Here is a 21,633-nt window from a genome sequence, read left to right as displayed (position 1 = left end):
CCTCATTGCTAACAATAAAAAGGACAGTGAAAGGATTCACTTATTGTTTATTACCCAGGGAACCTTAGAAGACCGTGGAAATGTAGCGTATGTCAGACTTTGTAACTGGAGAACATCGCCTAATAGAGATACTCTTAGAGATACTCACGGGATGTTGCAGAGATGCAGGGTGGCCGATGGAAGAAAGAAATTTTGGAAGTCCCTGGGGCAAAACGACTTAAAGCGATGCAAAGGGCTATGGCTATAATCCTTTGTCAGACCTTGGGCATCCCCTCCCTCACGGGGAAGTGCAATTACATGGTACTTTGAATAAGTAGCATGGAGGATCCGTCCATAAATCCTCTGTCCGTTCAAGTAGTACTTTGCTAACCAGTAGAAATATAATTTGACCAGGAATGAGGGGGGGGGGGGGGGGGGTGCGGGGGGGGGGAGGGGAAAGAAAAAAGAATTCTTTGAATACTGTCTTCTCTTCAGTGTTAGATTTCACATTCTACATTTAAACTGCAACTTCCATGTCTAGGTCTAACATTATATTTAAAGTAAGTATAAGGATATAATGTAACCACCAGTCTACATGAGCAAAAATACAAAACACTGTTTCAATAAAGAGCAGTTGCTTTTTCTTAAGTAGCTGGATATAAGATGAAGTACAGGAAAATGGCATGATGTTTTAATCCTAACGTTTACTAGATTGAGATACACAGGATTATTGTTTTAAACCACAATAGGAAAATAATTTGTTTACATGATCTATTTACATGAAAGCAAACAGATCATTGTCAGCATCTATAAGTAAAGGTTTGTACGCAGTAAAGCATCACTATGATGGATTTAATTTGTTTATGCTTGTCACTGACAGTGGCAAGTTCCTACATCACATTCACACTCATGCATAACTGTGCCTTAGAAATCAGTACCTATTAGAGCCTGGGTAGCATCTGCCATCTGAATCAAGGCACGTTCTTTGTTCTTATACAGAATCTTCACACGAAGCACATCACCATACACACCTGTGGAAATCCAGAAAGGAAGTTTGTTCAGGGCATTACTAGAAACAACACAAGGGCAAGTCTGCTTCTTTTGACTAACATTAGTGTTACCAAGAATAATCACCTCATCAAGCGGCCTGGTTAGAGTATTGGTATGAAGGAGGAGAACTTTTAAGTTTGTGTATTACTTTCTGAGGTTCATAAATGGAGGAAAAAACCCCAAGGATCTTACACCAAAATAAAGCATGCTTATGTTCAACTTTTAAATAGTGCAACAGTGTTAAGTCCTCTTAAGGAGGTATGTTAAAGTACTACTGTGCCAACAAACCTTGTCCTCTGCAACTGAAGTATGTGCCAACTGTGAACTCTATTTGCTCTGATGCAATTGTTGCTTTTTAATCTTACTTTGTTTTCCCATTCTTTGTAGTAAGCAAATCAGACCCCACACTGAATATTTTCTGCCACTGTAATAATTTTTCCTCTTTGGTACCTGTGATCTACAACTACTGACTCAAATCACTGTCATTTAAAACCCAGTACATTCCCTTCTGTGTTTTTCAGACAAGGACAGAACAATGGAGCTTGCATTTATCCAGCATGTGTGAGATAATTAAAAAGAATGCTGGCGCTGGGGTTTCTCAAGGTATATTTGATGTATCTTACCAAACAGGATGAAAAGTCCATATGGTGTGATGACCTGTTTAAATGGTAAAATAAACATATTATTTTTAAGAAATCCTTTCAATAACTACACAGTAAATAAACAACAGAAGAAATACTGCACATTAATACATAAACCTGTCTCTCCAAAAGCCATTCCCTGCAATAACCACAGTGCATAGCAGTCACATTGATATATATTTGCTATGCACATATAAAATATTTCAACAAGCTAACACTTCAGCTCAAGCATTTTCATCACTCAAGACTCAAAGACAGTCATTCCAAAGAAGTTATTAATACATTAACTGGCTTAATTGTTTGAATTTACTCTTTCCAAGCTAGCAGTTCATTCCCTGAAAACTGAAAGCCATTTGCTAAACTAAGAAACAGAAAAGAGCATTCAGGAACTTGTTTGTATTTTCTAAACAGCAGGCAACACCTATAAAACTAAAAGTAGTTGCTTCAAACTACATTTTCTTCATATTCAGTTTTGTCCCTCTGTCTGTGGCCATGACATTGACATTCTAATGCAGCCAGATTTTGTCCAACTAATGCAGACATTTTTCCAGTAATTAGTACTTCAAGTACCCGGGTATCAGAAGGACCACTCACATGCTGTTGCCTTACAGCTTCTCAACTCCCAGCATTTGAAATGTGTGCCAAGCATACCTAAATTATTTCAAACCAGCAGATTCTACAGCCTAAGTGTAAGCCTGCACCCTTTTAACATCAACAGTTGGCCATAAGGAACAATTACTATCAATGTAAAATTTAAATGCATCTAGACTTTATCCTCCCTGCCCAAATGTTTTCTTTCAGCATAGAGTTTATTTGAAGACATTTTTTAACCAAATGAGACTGCAATGTCTCTACCAAAAAATGTGTTTTGGAAGACAAATTGAGCTAACTCACGAAGGAATGTTCAAAGGCACCTGAAACCCTGCAGCATGGGTGAAATATAACTTGAAGTATCATTAACCATATTTTTCTAAACACAGAAACAGAAGTGACAGGGCTCAGGCAACCGCTACGGAAGAACAAGTGTTACACAGCTGCCAAGAAATGTATTTACAACAATTTACATTTTCCACAATTAATGTTGTTCTACATTCTTAAAAGGAAAAAACCAGTAAGTTGAGCATTAATGCATTTACATTGTATGATGCACTGCAGCACAAATGCTACATGACAAATTGTTAGATGTGATTAGAATTATGTAAAACAGCCACGTCCTAAAAGTAGCTTTGACCTATGCTACACATGCGATTATTTTTAAAAAGACATACAATTTCAAGACTCAGAGAATCATCTTGAATAATCAGCTGCAGAAAACATACCCACAGCAATAATCAGAAATTAACTGATAAAATATACTGACAAATGAAAGAAAAATTGACTTCTCTTAGAGTCCTAATCTGCATCTGTTTCTTATGATACTTACTACGGAACTCAGCTATTAGTACAAAAATGTAAACACAATTACTAAATATTAACAGAACCAGTCAACAGATTTTTAAATCTAATGTGAAGATAAAATTAGGAGTTATTGACAAAGTGGAAGTTATCAGTTTTATGGTTAAGTGAATCTAATGAGTGTAAAACCAACAAGAATTCTACATTGTTATAGTAGAACTGCTTATCAACAGTCAAGTAGAACTTTATTTTAAGTCATGGCCTTGGTAAAACTTCATATTTAAGGGTTTTTTTTAAGAGATATACACTGCTTTTAATTAAACACAGATCAATGTGTAATATTTGAGAAACAGGAGTAAGCTTATAGAACATTCTATGTTGCGTCTAGTATAAAGATAACTATCCAAGTTTTCCTTGGCAATTTTATTAACACGGGAAAAATGAAAAAAAGAATCTGTATGGTACTATGAAAACTGAAAGTGTATGATGTCCAGAGCAAAATGGACCTGTGTTCTTCCTCTCCTTACAGTTTCGGGGGGGAAGATTTAGTCCCCCACTTCCCAACTAGAGGTCCAGGGTTGCAAGGTTCTGGGACTTGAGAATTATGAGAATCCTGGCTGCCATAGAAGACTAAGGCAAAGAACTCATTCAGTGCCTCAGCCTTCTCCACATCCTTTGCTCTCCTGTAGTTCAGGGTCCTGATGCCACTCTTTGCCAGGCCCACATTCCTTGAGACTGCAAACTCAACCAGGGCATGGTCACTGCAGCCCAGGCTGTCTACAACCTTAAGACCTTTGATGATCTCACCCACAGTGGTGATCAGAAAAAAAAAAAAAGGTCTACTTGTGTTGGCTGGAAATGGAACCTGGGTGACCTGCTTGGAAGGCAGCTATGCTCACCACTGTACCACTGATGCTGCTGATGGTACTAAACTGAAATAATTCAAATACTAAAATTAAAAATTATTTGGCTTCTGTAATGATAAAGTAGCACACAGATGAATCATATTAACAAAGATACCAGTATGTTTAGTCACAATGGATGTTGTTTCCCTCTTCATATATTTATCACATCTAACCATAGATTTTTCTGTAATTACTAGCTACACTGCTAACATAGGATTCCTAAAGTAAATTGTGTTAGGAAGCTTTTCACTTCTGTCTGAAGGTTTTAAACCTCATCACTATTGTAAACTTTCCCAGGCAAGAATAGAGCTGTCCTGGGTTTTATTTTATCAGCATAGACATTTCCTCTCTTATTCCTTCAGTTAATGTCAATTTGCAAGAAATATTCTGGCAGTTGGTACAAGTTGTTACTCACAATGGTTCCATCAATTGAACTTACTTCAGAGTTGAGGTTTGTGATGAGCAAAACAGGACTTGAAACACTAGTATCACTAGGAACAATCATCTGTCTAGGTAATCCAGGCATGGTGACTGCAGGGTAAGTAGGTACTGTATCAACAGGTGGAGCTGGAATACCTTGAAGGATATTAATAGCATTACTTGACACCGTAAAATGGAAAAGACATTTTAGAATACAAAAGCATTTGGCAAAATAATCAGTATTCAATTTGAAAAATGCTTTTAAAGAATTTAGTTATTCCTAGTATCTGACAGCAAAGTGGGAAACACAAGCTCTACAAATACTCAGCTACACCAACAGACCCAAACAAAAAGAGACTTAAAATGCAGCCCGAGAAAGAAGAAAATAACTTGGACAGAACTTTATCCCATTCTGGAAAGTAAAAGATCACTGAGTCTAGAAGACTATTTACTTCTCATTTTATAGCCAGAAAAGAGGAGACCTCCTGCTTTAGATATGAACATCATTGAAGTCTTACAAATCCTAGAGAAACAGAGCCTTGGAGTTTCTTCTTCTGAAGGTAAAAGTTTATCATGTCATTTAATTTCTGGACTTAAGTGATAAGCTACATCAGCATGTGGTTTTTATTACAGAAATTAAATTTACTGAATAATATGAGAAAGAGAATCAGAATGACTCAAATTAGCATTGTGTTCTGACTGCTGTATTTGAAAAGAATTTGCTCTAAACACGTGTATTCTGATAGACCACTAGTCCCAGATGCAAACACCACATTTTTTAGAAAATAGAAATTTACCAGTTCCTTGGACAAATCCAAATGTTGGGACATACCCAGGGGCTCCTGCATACCATGGATAGAAGGTATTTTGGTTGCCTAGAGAGAGCAGACACATCTAATTAAAACAGATTTTAAAATATCTAGAAAACATCAATGAGAATCTACCTTCAGTCCATGAATTACATCTTTAATAAAACGTTCAAGGTTAAAAACTCACATTGAAACCCAAGATTCTGAATTTTACAAAGGCCTTTTTCAGCCACCTCTGAAGGCAAGTATTCTAATGAGCCTCAACGTCGCTCTCTAAAATGAACTCATGGCAAGATGTTATTTAGAGAACTTTCAATAGGAAAGCACAGCACAGATCAGTACTGATAAAAAAAGTTAAAACATCTGTAATGCAATGTTCAGCAGTTTTTAGTCACACAATGGAAATGCATTCTAGGCATTTTCTAGAAGTAAAAACATTCAAAGACATTTTTGCAATGACAAGATACAACTACTTCCTAGACATTTCCAAAACCACTATGGTATGGATTAAATAATACAAACAACTACAGTGAATCTAAAGTTCTGCATTTTACTAGCTATTGAGAATCACTAAGTATACCTATTTTGGTTTTTAGGGAGATGAACTTTCCCAGCTTGCCTTACTTTATAGATAACAAATGTTTTTTATGGTTGCCCTGCCAATCACAATCATTAACCCAATCTGGATTAGCAACATACAAAGAGTCCTGGCCTGGAAGATAGTTCAGTGATTTTCACACAGCTGTGGAGTTCAGTGCTACCCAGGTCAGCACACAGATTGGTGTTCTGAGAGGAAGTCATTCTTTCATGTTAGCACACTAGGTTTTTTTAAAGAGGACTGGCATAATCAGCAACACATAGTCTGCAAACCTGACAGTATGTCTGTTTTACTACTCCATCACTGACTAAAATAGCTCCATTCATAAAGGGTTATTGACGGGGATGATACAATACCATAAGAAGTATTAGTTATCAATTACAAAAGGAAAAATTGAAACAGACACCACGGATCAAGTATTCATAAATTCTGCATCACACTATACCTCATCTTATCTGTGGCAACAAAGTGTCTTTCATACAAGCAACTGAATAAATTTATCACAGCAAAGGAAGTAATTTTGTTCTTGAAATACATGGATTTGTGCATTATACTGACACAATCAAAGAACAGTGATGGAAACATTAACGAAGAAATGGATATAGTGCTTTTATTCTGCAAAATGAGACCTGCATGTTGTACACTGATATCAAAATCAAGCTTGTAAAAATTGTCAAACTGAGCTAAAGCAGCAAGATCTGGAAGTCTCTGCTGCATTTTTTTTAATCGGTAATATTTTTTTCGTGGCTAGCAGCTGGCTTTCAAAGCGAGCTAATTCATTTATCTCTGCTTCTGCTCACTGGGTGAGAGAACTCAAACATTCACAGAATCTGCTTGTGAGTACTGTAGTATCTTCTCCACCAAAGACCAGGAAAAAAAAAAGTTTTGCTATTAAGACAACTCCAAGTCTACAGAAAAAGCAGTTGTACTATTCTGATATCTACCTGCTTCATCTTGTGATTCTCCATCAAAACTACGCCCACTAGTAACAACATAGGAAGTGCTGATATGACTCCCAACATCTTCTCACTATGTCAGGCAACTATCAGAGCATGCCTATTAAAACATATGCATGTTGGTACCACTGAAAGAAAGGCTAGATGCATGCTTTATCTCAGTCTACATATTTTTTATAGAAAAATATCTGAGCAACTGCTTCACTGTGACTGCACTACAAACAGATTTTGATACAGGCACCAGACCCTTCTTTACATCAGCACCTCTGCTGTACTTACAGTAAAATGTTCAGACTGAAAATGAGATTGCTAGCAATGAAAACTTAGAATAATGAGAGAGGGAAGGAAAAAGGGAAGCTTTCAAATGTTAGCCTCCAAAAGCATGCATACAATGTTATCTCTGCCCTACAAGCAGGTTTGTCCTTCATCTACTCTCTACTTTCTCCTTTCACTGACAGTTCAAATTGCAGAAGTCTAATTACTCATAACATACCAGATGTATAGCAGCAATTTCCACAATGCTGTATGGCAAATCCTCAAAAAAAAAAAAGGTTGTATATTACATAAAGATCTAATGCCTGCTTGTAAACGGGACAATGAAGAAATTACTGAGTGCAACTCACTCTCTTACACCAAGCTACCAAAGCCAACTGTCAAAAAACCCAAACCCAGTACATGCTCTAGTTATCACAGAAAACTAAAGGGAAAAAGGGAGTTTTTCTACAGCCTTTGCTACTGTTCTAACCAACTGGACAGTACTTAGATACCCATTCAAGAGCTAAGACAGTTTTAGCTGTGTATTACTGCTGATAGTTGTCATTACAGAAAAATACCTAAAACTGCTCAAATTGTATTGTGAGTACTTCTGCGAGGTCACCAGATTAATCTATTTGATTATCTGCATTATTACCAAAGTTGATTAAATGAGCACACATGAACTATTTATGCCAGGGCTTCTCCAGAGTGGCTTCCAGCAGACACTGTCTATGCCAGGGAAGTGACTTCTAAAACTTAAGAAAATTTCTGGAGTTTTATCTTTTAGACAGTAACTATAAAACACACATAAATAAGCACAGTATTTCTAAGTTTCTTAGGTTTTGTTTGTTAGATCAGGGAGTTATTCTAAAATATCAACAATAAAAGCTAACACCCTTACAACACTTATTTGCTAAAAGCTCTAAGCATCTAATTTCAATGTGGGATAACAGCCATTGACCATTCTGACATGTAGCATTTATTATAGTGCCAGGGCCAATAGTATAATTTCACAGCATATTATAAATGTAGCTTTTTGACAACACTTTGAATTTGCACAAGAGCATGCTGTAGTTTCAGATACTCATTTATCTTTCATAAGACTTTCTGCTTTCCATAAAATCTTTCCCAGACCTAAATAACTGAAATGTATGGAAAATGTACCCTTCTATGAAGCTGTTATGAAGCCAGAGCATAGACGCAACATAAAAAGCATGATGACCTTCTTGTGCATTTATCACTGAAGATGAAGGTTTCTTACCAGAGGGATGCTGTGGCAGTGGCTGGTCAATGCCAGAAGGAAGGTCAGAGCGAGTGAAGTCTCTACTTTTGTCATTGTTGTACTTCACCTTGAGGTCATTTAGCCTGGAGAAATCAATACGAATAACGCAGCACGTAGGGTAGATACAGCGGCCATCCAGGGTCTGAAGAAAAAAAAAATGTGGTTTTAGAGCAAAAAACATACCATGGCTGCTACCACTGTAAGTTTATTTTATATTCACAGAGCAATTGTTGTATCCAAATGGAAATTCATCTTCTGTTTTAAAGCACTGCTTTGAAACACCAAGTAGACAACTATACTTCCAATATCCTTACATAAACATCTTGTGTAGGCACCAGTCTAGTTCCTTACTTCGTAAGTATTATGTCACCTTGTACCAATGGGCATAACATAGCTTTAAGGATGACTTGTCTTTCTAGCTGTGCTTCTAGTCCTACTTGTCTCACACTCAACACGCATTATGCACAATATTGATAGTACGTTGGAGATTTTCATTGTATGGAATGTCCCTGGTGAGGAGTCTAGAAAACAAGTCCTGTGAGGAGTGGCTGACAGAACAGGAGCCTGGTGAAAAGGAGGCTGAGGGGAAACCTGAATGATCTCTTCAACTACCTAAAAGGAGGCTGTAGTCAGGTGGGTCTTGGTCTCTTCTACCAAATAACAAGTGATAGAACAAGAGGAAGTGGCCTCAAGTTGCACCAGGGGAGATTTAGATAGGATGTTAGCAGAGTATTATAAAGCACTGGAACAGGCTGCCCAGGGAAGTGGTGCAGACACCATCACTGGAGGTATTGAAAAGACATGTTGCTTAGGGACATGGTTAGTGGTGGATTTTGCAGTGTTAGGTTAACAGATGGACTTACCTTAAAGGTAATTTCCAACCTGTACGATTCCATAAAATATATCTTTTTAAGAAAAGCTATGCTCAGAAAGATTGCTGAAATAGTATTTTCTGTCTCTACCAATCATACAAGAATCATGATAGATGAAGGGAAAATTAACACAATCTAGACTGAAATTATAATTTCTGTGAAATATTTAATAAGTTATCCTTGAAAATTAATACTGTTCTTTAAAAAATTGGTGCTACTGCTAACAAACAGACTATAATCCAACTACATTTACTAATTTCCAATGTATACTTAATGTCTAAAACATAGAGAGAATTTACTTACTGGACTAAAGTGCAAGTAGCAATAGACAAATATTCTGTGCTTTTAATTTTGAAGCTGAAAACAAAGTCAACTTCAGTAACAAAAGTAGGGGCAAGGGTTCCATTTCTTCAAGTTTTAATCTAATTTTTTGGGGGGTGGAAAAGGCCTAATAACAGCAGAATCTATCATATATAACTTCTATGGGAACTTTCAAATCTATTACTTTTAATTAGTAGTACTGAGACAACCACATAGGATAAAGTGAAAAGCTTTTTTTCAAGTAATAGAATCATAGAATGTGTAAGACTGGAAAGGACCTTTAGAGGTCATCTAGTCCAACCCCCCTGCAGTAAGCAGGGATGTCTTCATTAGAACAGGTAGCTCAGAGCCCCATCAAGCCTGACATTGAATATCTCCAGGTTTGGGGCCTCCACTGCCTCTCTGGGCAACCTGCACTAGTGATCTATGACCCTCATACTGAAGAACGTTTCCCTAATACCCAACCTAAATCTCCCCTTTCCTGGTTTAAAACCATCAATCCTTGTCCTATTGCACCTTGCCCTTAGGAACAGTTCTTTCCCAGCCTTCTTATTGGCACCTTTCAGGTACTGGAAGGCCACTATAAGGTCCCTCCGGAGCCTTCTCTTCTCCAAGCTGAACAAGCCCAACTCTCTCAGCCTGTCTTCATAGGAGAGGTGCTGCAGCCCTTTGATTACTTTTGTGGCCCTCCTCTGGACACACTCCAACAGGTCCATGTCCTTCTTGTATTGAGGGCTCCAAAGCTGGACACAGTATTCCAGATAGGGTCTCACCAGAGCAGAGCAGAGCAGAGCAGAATCACCTCTCTTTTGATGCAGCCCAGGATGCGATTGGCCTTCTGGGTCACAGATGCACATTGGTTCAGCTTCTCATCCAGAAGTACTCCCAAGTCCTTTTCGTCAGGGCTGCTTTTCAGCACATCATCTCCTAACCTCTATGGATTACAGGGATTGTCCTGACCCAAGTGCAGGACTCTGCACTTGTCTCTGTTGAACCTCATGAAGTTCACCTAAGCCCACTTCTCCAGGCTGCCCAGGTCCCTCTGAATGGTGTCCCATCCCTGTGGCACACTAACTTCACCACTCAGCTTGGTGTCATCAGCAAACTTGCTGAGGGTGCCCTCAATCCCACTAATAAAGATATTAAACAGCACTGGTCCCAGCATAGATCCTTGAAGAACTCCACTTGTCACCATCTTCCATCTGGACTTGAAGCCATTGACCACCACCCTCTGGGTGCAACCATCCAGCCAATTCCTTATCTACTGAACACATCACCCATCAAATCCCTATCTCTCCAACTGAGAGAGAAGGATGTTGTGGAGGACTGTGTCAAAGACCTTACAGAAACCCAGATAGATGGCATCCATTTTTCTTTTAGCAATTCCCTTGGCCACTGATGCAGTTACTCCATTGTAGAAAGCCACTAGATTGGTCAGACAGGACTTGCCCCTAGTAAAGTCATGCTGTCTGTCTCAAATCATCTCCCTGTCTTCCATGTGCCCTTTCTGTCTTTGAAGTGTTTTATCTTCTGTCTTCATTTTTTACTTCACAGTTCAGGTATTATAATCAGGAACACTGCTGCTGCTCCTTCTACAACAATCTTTGAAGTCTCAGCTTTTCATATTTATCAAACTACTCCCCCACTGAGGAAATTAACTGTATTTTCTAGAAATTAAAATATTTAGCTATTATAAGGAAACCAATTGAGGGCATTGGGTACTGGATCTGATAGTCCCAATACAAGTGAGCTCATCAGGGATGTCAAGACAGGAGGCAGCCTGGGCTGCAGTCATCACACACTGGTGCAGTTCAGAGCCTTCATCTGTCAGGCAAGGAACGTAGTCAGTGCCCTGAATTTTAGGAAAGCCAACTTCCAGTTGTTCACACAGGTAGTCAGCAGGACCCCCTGGGAAAGTGTTCTCAGGAACAAGGGAGCAGAGCAGAGCAGGCGGATCTTTAAGGACACTTTCCAGAGAGCACAAGAGCTCTCAATCCCTGGGTATAAGAAGGGAAGACACCAGCATGGCTGAGTGGGGACCTGCTGGTCTAACTGCAGGGCAAGAAGGTAATGCACTGGCAGCAGGAGCAGGGGCAGGTATCTTGGGAAGAGTAAAGGGACACTGCCTAGTTGTGTAGTGATGAGATCAGGGAGGCCAAGGCGTGGCTGGAGCTCAACTTTGCAAGGGATGCCAAGAGAAAACAGAAGGGTGTCTACAGGTATGTCAACCAGAAAAGGAAGCTTAAAGAAAGCATACCCTCACAGTGAGCAACAATGGTGCACTGGTAACAACACATGAGGAGAAGGCTGAGGTTCTCAACAGCCTTTTTTGTCTCAGTCTTCACTGTCAACCTCTCCCCTCACATCTCCCAAGTTGAAAGACTTCATGAAGGGGACCTGCAGGACAAAGTCCCTCCTGCTGTAAGTGAACACAAGGTTTGTGACCACCTGAGAAGCCTGAACAAGTCCATGGGACCTGATGAGATGCATCACAGAGTCCTGAGGGAACTAGCTGATGTAGTTGCCAAGATTCTCTCCATGATATTCAAAAAGTCACTGCAGTCAGTGAAGTCCCAGGTGACTGGAAGAAAGGTAACATGGCATACATTTTCAAAAAGGGTAAGAAGGAGGACCCTGGGAATTGCTGACCTGTCAGCCTGGGAAGACCTGGAACAGACCCTTCAGAAGCTATGATGAGGCATGTGGAAGACAGGGAGGTAATTCAAGACAGCCAGTGTGGGTTCATCTTGTGCTTTCTACAGTGGATTAACTGCATCAGTGGATAGGGGAAGAGCTATGGATATCATCTAACAGGATGTCTGCAATGCCTTTGACATGGTCCCCCACAACATCCTTCTCCCTTAATTGAAGAAATAAGGTTTCGATGAGTGGACTTTACTCTTACTATTCACGTATCTAAAAAACCCCTTTTGTTATCCTTTATGTCCCTTGCCAGCTTCATTTCCAAGCAGGCTTACAATACATTAATAGCTCCGTGTTCATCCTTGCAGGTGTTCTGCCTCTCTTTCCCAATTTCTTGCTCAAAGGGATGCATCGTTCCTGTGCTTGGAAGAAGCATACTGGATCAAAGCTTGGAATTCATTGCCCCTAGTGAAGACTGATCCAGTTGTAGAGAAAATCATGTGAACAGTAAGAGGATGACCAGGGATAATGTAGGTCCCTTGCTGAATGAGGAGGGTGTCCTGGTAACGGGGGATGCTGAGAAGGTGGAGATACTGAATGCTGCCTTTGCTTCGGTCTTCACTTCAAAGGCCCCCTGGGACCCACAAACACTGGATGAAAGGAGGAGTGTTTGGGAAACGAAGAATTTCCCTCTGGTTGAGGTAGGGGAGGTTCAGGAGTGGCTCAAAGGGATTAATGCACACAAATCCATGAGCCCAGATGGGTTACATCAATGTGTGCTGAGTGAGCTGGTGGAGGTGATTGCTGAGCTGCTCTCTATCATCTTCAACAGGTCTTGGAGGACAGGAGAAGTGCCTGAAGACTGGAGGATAGACAATGTCACTCCAGTCTTTAAAAAGGGCAAAACGGAGGAACCTAGTAACTATAGGCCAGTCAGCCTCACCTCTGTCCCAGGAAAGGTGATGGAACAGCTTGATCTGGATGCCATCTCCAAGCCATTGGAAGAGAAGAAGGTCATGAGGAGTAGTCAGCATGGATTCACCAAGGGGAGATCATGCTTGACCAATCTCATAACCTTCTACGATCTCATGACAGGCTGGGTAGATGGAGAGAGAGCAGTGGATGTCATCTACCTTGACTTCAGCAAGGCCTTTGATACTGTCTCCCATGACATCCTGATAGCAAAGCTGAGAGAGCATGGGATAGATGAGTGGACAGTGAGGTGGGTTGAGAACTGGCTGTCAGACTGGGCTCAGAGGGTGGTGATCAGTGGAGCAGAATCTGACTGGAGGCCTGTGACTAGAGGTGTTCCCCAGGGCTCGGTGTTGGGTCCAGTCCTGTTTAATATCTTCATTGACAACCCTGATGAGGGAATAGCATCCACCCTCAGCAAGTACCCAATGATACAGAGCTGGGAGGAGTGTCTGACACGCAGGAACACTGTGCTGCCATTCAGGGAGACCTGGACAGGCTGGAGAGCTGGGCAGGGAGAATCCGGATGAGGTTCAACAAAAGTAAGTGTAAAGTCTTGCAGCTGGGGAGGAATAACAGTCTGTATCAGTACAGGCTGGGGGATGACCTGCTAGAGAAGAGCTCAGTGGAGAAGGACCTGGGGGTCCTGGTTGATGACAGGTTGGCCATGAGCCAGCAGTGTGCCTCAGTGGCCAAGAGAGCCAATGGGATCCTGGGGTGCATCAGGAGGAGTGTGGCCAGCAGGTCAAAGGAGGTGATCCTCCCCCTCTACTCTGCCCTGGTCAGGCCCCACCTGGAGTATTGTGTCCAGTTCTGGGATCTCCTGGAGAGAGTCCAGTGGAGGGCTACGAAGATGATTAAGGGCCTGGAGCATCTCCCCTATGAAGAAAGTAAGTTGGGACTGTTCAACCTTGAGAAGAGAAGACTAAGGGGGGACCTAATTAAAGTCTATAATTATCTGAAGCAGGGGATGCAGGGGGAATCAGCCAGCCCCTTTTCAGTGCTCTGTGGGGACAGGCCAAGGGGCAATGGCTGCAAGTTGGAGCACAGGAAGTTCCGCACCAACATGCGGAAGAACTTTTTCCCAGTGAGGGTGACAGAGCCCTGGGACAGGCTGCCCAGGGAGGTGGTGGAGTCTCCATCTTTGGAGATATTCAAGACCCATCTGGATGCCTGAGTGATTTGTCCTAGGGAGCTGCTTTGGCAGGGGTGTTGGACCCAATGATCTCTCTAGGTCCCTTCCAACCTCTACAATTCTATGATTCTAATATATTCTATGACTCAATCCTAAAAGTTATTTTGAAAAAAAAAAATTAAAAGTATTAATTCTATGTGAGAAGGTTTTGGTAGTGGGGAACTTCTATCCCACCCTAGAAAAGATTGAGTGCCAGCTGGCTCCCAAACAGATGCATGGCTGCCCGAAGCAGAACCAATGATCAACACTTATAGCACCTCTGTGATAACAGAGGATAAAAAACACAATGAGACTGCTGGGGAGAGAGGAGTGAGAAAAATGTGAGAGAAACAACCCTGCAGACACCAAGGTCATTGAAGGAGGAGGGGCTCCAGGCACCAGAGCAGAGATTTCCCTGGAGAAGACCGTGGTGAGGCAGGCTGCCCCCCAGTGCAGCCCATGGGAAGAACCTACACTGGAGTAGTTTGTGATGGGCTGTATCCTGTGGGAAGGACCCATGCTGGAGCAGTGGAACAGTGTGAGGAGAAACGATTAGCAGAGATAAAGTGTTACGGACTGACCACAAGCATTATTCCTCATCCCCCTATACCACTTAGGGGAAAGAGGTAGAAAGGTCAGGAATGAAGTGGAGTACGGGAAGGAGGAATAATGGTGTGGGGAAAGCAGTTCTAGTTTTGTTGGTATTCTTCACTATCCTACTCTATTTGCAGGTGGCAACAAATTAAGGCAGTCTTCCCTAAGTCAGTCTTTTATACCTGTGGTGGTAATCAGTGAGCAATCTCCCTGTCCTTACCCAGACCCATGAGCTTTTGACCTTATTTTCTTTCCCTGTCCTGTGCGGGAAGGGGAGAGAAATCAGCTTGGCATCCAACAGCCAGCCAAGATTAACCTCTCACATAAAATGTATCTGAATTTTCTAAAGCTTTTCTTAATTACTGAGAATATGCATTTTTAAAATCAGGGTATAGTGGGTTTGAAATTATGAGGTTAAGGTAAAAACATTGATTGCTGTAAATTGCTTACTGAAATTCAAACACATAAAACACATAACATTCACTTAAGCTCTGGGCATTTAACTACATTACTGTTAATATTGAACCCAATTAAAAATATTCCAGTTTGTTTGAAAGACAAAACCTTTTTGGTCAACTACAGTTACCATCAAGGCCAATTTTTGTTTTGGTAGACTCATGCAGGTCTTGGGGTATGTGCTATATATTTATGTTTGAGTTGATAGTTATCCTCTTAACTAATAAGGGATGTTGAAGTTATTCATGTGCAGCAAGAGTGTGAGAATGTGAGAAATCATAAAGTTAATGATCAAGCTATCTATGATGTTCCCTATTTACCTGGGGAAAACAAAGAAAAAAAAAAATCAAGATGCGTACACTACACTTACCATTTTGGCCTGATATGCACTCACTGGATCAGCATACTGGATCAAAGCTTGGAACTGATTTCCCCTAGTGAAGATGATAATCCTCAAGACCGGTCCACATGTAGAGAAAATCTGAGAAAGAAAAAACATGGACTTTCAGATATAATTAAATTCATGCACACTAAATACTTGCATTTTAATATTTGACATAAATTTCTGAAGATATTTATTTTATGAGAGTTGAAAAGAAATTGAGTAATCTTAGAATGTTTTCCAATTAAATAAATAAATAAAAAGAGGTCAGAAAAGATGGCAAAGGAGGATAAAGTTTTTGTAAGATTTAGCAATGGCTGTTCGACTAAGAGCAGGGGAGGCCCATCCAAGGAGACATTTGTCCAACATCTAGAGAAATTGTGGGTAATCAAAGTTAAGGTTTGACAAATGAATTCCATAAGTCATTTGAGATGAGAACTGCAAACTGTCTTTCAAGGTATCCACTTTGCAGTGTGTACTTCAAATTCTGCAAATCCAGTGACTAAAAATAGATCTTAGAGTAAATGTCCTACAAATTCATTATGCAGACCCAGCATCAAAACTAGAAAACAAACAAGGAAAGAAGCAAGACAAAGATGTAGATTGAGACCTATAAGTCTAATTTGCAATTGAATGGTATTTTAGAATTGAGTCATAGAACGTGCTAAGTTGTAAGAGACCTTTAAAGGTCATCTAGTTCAATCCTCCCTGTGCAGGGACACCTTTAACTAGATAAGGCTGCTCAGAACTTCATCAAGCCTGACCCTCAATGCCTTCAGGGATGGGGCCTCTACCACCTCTCTGGGCAACCTGTTCCAGTGCCTCACCACTTTCAGAGTGAAGAATTTCTTCCTAATGTCTAATGTAAACCTCCCCTGCTCTAGTTTAAAATTACTGCCCCTTGGGCTGTCACTACATGCCTCTACAGATAGTCCCTCCCCAGCCTTTCCACTGGCCCCCTCAGGCTACCACAAGGCCTCCCCTGAGCCTTCTCCAGGCTGAACAAACCCAAGGCTTTGATTTATTGCAAATGCAAGCATTAAAGACAAATTATAAAAAGTTGAAATTAAATATATATACACTCAAAATGAGTGTGTACTATGTGAAGATGTCTATGCAAAAGCAAAGCCATAAAGAATGAGGAGAAAAATACAGTTATCCTGCAAGTGCAGAAAAACCATGCCCAAATTAACAGTGAGAGAGGAAACATGAGCCTGAAATAGAAAGGCCAGAGGTAAGAACAAGTATCTCTTGCCAGTTTATTATGCCTAGAATCATGGATACAAGACACACTCTCCTAACACTCTGCACCTCGCTTTTCAGTATCTCAGAAACAAGCTCTTACACCATAGTCATCATTTTGTGGTAGGAGACAAAAAGAAACTTTTTTCAGAGTGATGTAACATTAGCCATTGATTTCCTGTTCAGAAAGTACTTCCCCTTAAGAAAGGCCTAAATACAGCTTCTGAATATATGTTTTTCCATGCTTACCCAAAAGATCCAATTGACCTATATTAAAATATTGAAATTCAACATGTTCTTGTTTGGTTTTAAACGTAAGCCCCATTGTATATATCCATTTTGTTTCTGCAAAGTTAATAGTGAGTACTCTGTTTCTTCTAATAAGTATTTTAAGGTGAATGGTGTTAAAAAACAGTTTCTTTACAGCCAGTCATTACTTCGAAAAGATAATTAAAGTTTGGATGACGGCTTGCCTACCAGTGTTTCATATGATGCTATACTTAACAGTGAAACTTTTCATTTCCATTCAGTTTACCACCACACTTTCCTTGTAAGTTACATTATAGCTATCAGGTGAACAGTGTTGCCTTAATTAGGGTAGACTGTCTCCTATTAAGAACTCCAAATAAGCTCCTATTTCAAATATTTCTTAATTTTCTAGACCTATTGCAAAAGTGGAGTGAGGGTCATTGGGCAATTCAAAGACTGAATTAACTTCAGTTCTGCTGCACTGAAGTAAAAATTAATCAAATTAATGTAAATTAACATGAATCTACTCTTCTACAGCCTGCTTAGTAAAATTAAAAAACAAACAAATACACCCCTACAAGACTAGATCCAGAAACTCTCTTCCACTGTTAAACTAGCCCAGCTCCCATAGCCACAGAAGGTTCATTGTCACGTTATCCTGAGGGCACTAACAATACTAGTTGACATAGTATTTGTAGAAGATCAATAATGAGTGAACAATGCTCATAGATACAAACAAAAGCTTAGATCAGGCAAACTGTTACATCCAAGTGACAACTAATATTTTAGTTAATCAGTATCATGGCAGGGAGATACAGAGAAAGAGTAAATATTAAGAGATAGAAGAAAAAACAAAGTGTTGATAACAATCAACTATTGTTTAAGACTGTAGTAGATCAGGATTGCAAGTTCTTGTGAAAACATCCTAATTATTTTAAATCACATTAATTCAAGAAACTGGTATCTGGGAGATGTTTTAAACTGCATAAATTTGCTAGCAATTACAAAAGCATGAAACCCTTTGCAATATCTGAAAAAAGTTATCATCAAATCTTTCAGGTACAAAGAAATAGTCTCGTAAAGTTACTGCTTTACAACTTACAGCACAGCAAAACCCCTAGCAGGAGTTATGGTAATATCCTTCATAGCTATAGGCCACCACTATTCCGGGTTTTCAGAGGCAGTTAAAGTAAATGGCATTGTAACAGTAGATGAAGAGTCAAAAACATTTGTCTAAGCAACTATACTTGTGTATTATTACATCACTTGCACCAAATTATAAAAGTTTATATAATACCCTAATATATAATCCAAACTACAAATGTTAGTACAAGGGATAAAATATTGGTCCACAAGTTGTCAACAATCAGTACTTCACTATCTCATCATGTGGCCATAAATCAGAAAAAGCACCTCAAGTTTGTTGGTGCTTCCACAGAAAACAAGGAACTAGAAGAAATGAATGACAACACAGAAAGATGAATTCAGAAGCTCTATTTACTTCGATTTCTTTGTGCGGAACTGAGTTCAGCCCAGATCCCTAAATTACAACAAATGATTTTAAAGTGGCAGTCCTCATTCAAACAATTAAGGATCCACAGGTGCTTTAAAGAAAAAAATAACAAAACAATCCAGCAGTAACTGGGTTCACAAGGGCAACATTGGAATATATTTTAAGTGGATTTTTTAGGTTGGGGAAGGAGGGTTGGGTTTTTTTTAGCAATCCTCATTACCTGATACAGAACTTCCAAAGTGATAGGGTAGACAGTATTTTCCACAGTGATTCGAAGAACAGAACCATGAGGAAATCCTGGGGTTCTACCTTGTGCAACAGCCATGCCTACAGATTGCATCATACTTGCAGCTTCCATTGCAGCTTTGGTTCTCTGAAATAACGACACAGCAGAGACCACAATTAACTTACATACAAACTATTCTATACCTAAAAAAGTTCTCTTACAAAGAAAACCATGTAAATTGCATTTAAAAATTCAACTTTAAAATATATATATTCCCTTTACCTGATTATCAACTCAAGCACATATTAATAGGTAAATCATAACCCGTCTCAGATCTCCTCTAAAAGAAGTCAGATCACACTTTCACAGAACTATGATCTTTTTTTAGGTGAACTGTTACTGCTTTGTAATTCCATATAGCCACAATTTTGTTTTCATACGTTAAGCTTTTGTCACTCTAGAGATTTTCCAGCAAATTAGCATGATGACAAAGTTTTTTAAAACTACTAATAAGACAGTGTACCAAAAACTATTCGCTCTGCTTTTTAGGATTTCATTCTCTTCAGGCTTTTCAGGAGCAAAGTTTTGCTGGGGATAAACTTCAAGATGCATACCCTGGGCTTTATTTGTGTGTTTGTCTGTTTATTTTTGAGCCAAGTTCTCAATCACAAAAACCATCTTTAAATCTCACTCCTCAGACTGCCTCACTGGGATTTCAGAAGTTTCTGCACTTGTTTTTGATGGACTTTCCTCAAGAAGGTCTTCAGACTACCTCTGAGAGCACTGTAGAGAGATGTTCCTTTCCAAATATAGCATCAGGACTTGAAGTCATGTCTTAGTAACACTGTTTCCTTGGAAGACAGACTAAATATGGCACATGGTAAAGTATTCACCCAGTTACAGAAACATGTAAATCTGCAAAGTATTCTGTCCTTCAGGCCTGAGCTTAAACACTAAGTCAGTAAATAAGTGTTCAGCTGCTGTGCTAGGCTGTCTAAAATTTAAATAAAACTCAAGAGGCATGACTGAAAAAAAGAAAAATAGTAGACAATGCTTTTACAGAAGAAGAAAGCAAGTGTCATGCACTGAGTTGAAAATAATCTTTGTATCTCTTTCTCAGAGTCTTATTTGCAAATATGAATGTAGTTCTCCTGAGGCTTTTATATACACTACATGCTTAAAAAAAAAATCTTATTTTATGCATTTGCTTTCACAGCTAGCAATCCAGTCAAACTTGGATGAGGAAAGAGACTTGCAAGTTTTCAGTGACTCCTGTATCAGCACAAATTAAAAATGAGCACTGGTTTTTTGCCCCAGTTGCTTGAAACATGATTTGTTTTCCCTATTAAGAATAATACACATATTATCTATTTTATATATCTAAATGGGAAGTCAATTAATCCAGGAATCCAAAAATCTAAATGGATTTCAACTGCAGCATGATGGTTTGTAAACTTTGATCATGTCGTGCAAAGTGTATTTTCTTGTTTAGAGATTAAGATTAAATCACGAATCATTTAAATCATTAATCAGTGGCTCTCCTCTCATCCACCAAACCAGTCATCTCACCATCAAAGGCTATCACCTTCTTGTCCTTAGAATGACTGGAAATGCTTTTCAGGATGTTTCTCCATTACCTTCCCAGGGACTAAGGTAAGGTTGACCATGCAGTGGTTTCCTGGATCCTTCCTGTCCTTCTTTAAGATAGGAGAGAAATTTAATTTCTTCTAGACCTCAGGAAACTCCTTCAATTGCATGACCTTTTGAAGATTGTATGAGTGACATCGCAATGACATCAGCCAGTTCCTTGAGCACTCACAGGTGCATCTCATTAGGGACACAGACTTTTGTTTCTTCAGTTTGTTTAAAAGTTGCCCAACAAAATTCTTTCCCACTGTTCTCAGTTGCTTGGTATTCCCAAAGGCAAGTCTTAACCACTAATGGCTGAAAAGGCATTCAGTACATCCTTTTCCATGTCCTGTCACCAGGGCCTGCTGCTCCATTCAGCAGCAGGACTGTTCCCTAAGTTTTCCTGATACACTTTGAAGAACCATTCTTGTGCTGTTCACATTCCTCACCAGAGCCAACTCCATGTGGTCTTTGACTTTCCAAACCACATCCCTGCATGTTTAGGTAATGCTCTATACTCCTTCTGGGTCGCCTGTGTTTCTACCTTTTCTGTGTCTCTCTTTTATGTTTGACTTCAGTCAGGACGCCCTTGCTCATCCAAAATGAGATGCAGAATGGGTTTTGAAACTACATAAGCATCACAAGTTACTATGAAGAAAATTAACCCTATCCTAGTCAAAACTAGTATGCAATTTGTGCAGTTTTATCCCGTTAAATGGGAATATTATACCTACCTCCTGGTTAGGTAGACTATCAGTCTTGAGCACTCTGTAATTAGAAAACATAAACAGGCTCATTGCGGATATAAGGTGTAACATAAACACAGTAGTTCAACATAGATACAGCAGCTTCTACAGAAGCCATTTCCAAAAGTGCCTGCAACCAATACATAGCAGTTTTCAGAAGTGTTTTCTTCCACAGGAGAGACCGACGTATCACAACACCATTTACTCCCAATTCTATTCTTACTAGAAAAAGGTCATGTGAAAGTTCAGTACTGATTTGCTCAGCATTAAAATGGACGTGTGTGTGTGCATGTTTGCAGGGATATTTAATTTGATTTGTGGGTT

At 39.6% G+C, this 21,633-nt stretch overlaps 1 protein-coding gene across 1 annotated transcript; it reads right to left on the bottom strand.

Moving 5' to 3' along the window:
- Positions 1–903: 903 nt before the first annotated feature.
- Positions 904–21,360, bottom strand: PTBP3 (polypyrimidine tract binding protein 3; the record flags this gene model as incomplete). Its single annotated transcript, XM_084278355.1, has 5 exons — positions 904–1,010; positions 8,270–8,432; positions 15,693–15,803; positions 18,929–19,081; positions 21,298–21,360. 5 exons carry the CDS (start codon positions 21,358–21,360, stop codon positions 904–906), a joined length of 597 nt encoding a protein of 198 aa, XP_084134481.1.
- Between the last annotated feature and the right edge of the window lie 273 nt (positions 21,361–21,633).

Source organism: Gallinula chloropus (assembly GCF_964237585.1).
Source record: "Gallinula chloropus genome assembly, chromosome: Z".
In the NCBI taxonomy this organism is placed as follows: domain Eukaryota; kingdom Metazoa; phylum Chordata; class Aves; order Gruiformes; family Rallidae; genus Gallinula; species Gallinula chloropus.
The sequence above is the reverse complement of the archived record's forward strand: the minus strand, read 5'-3'. Positions and strand labels throughout refer to the sequence as shown.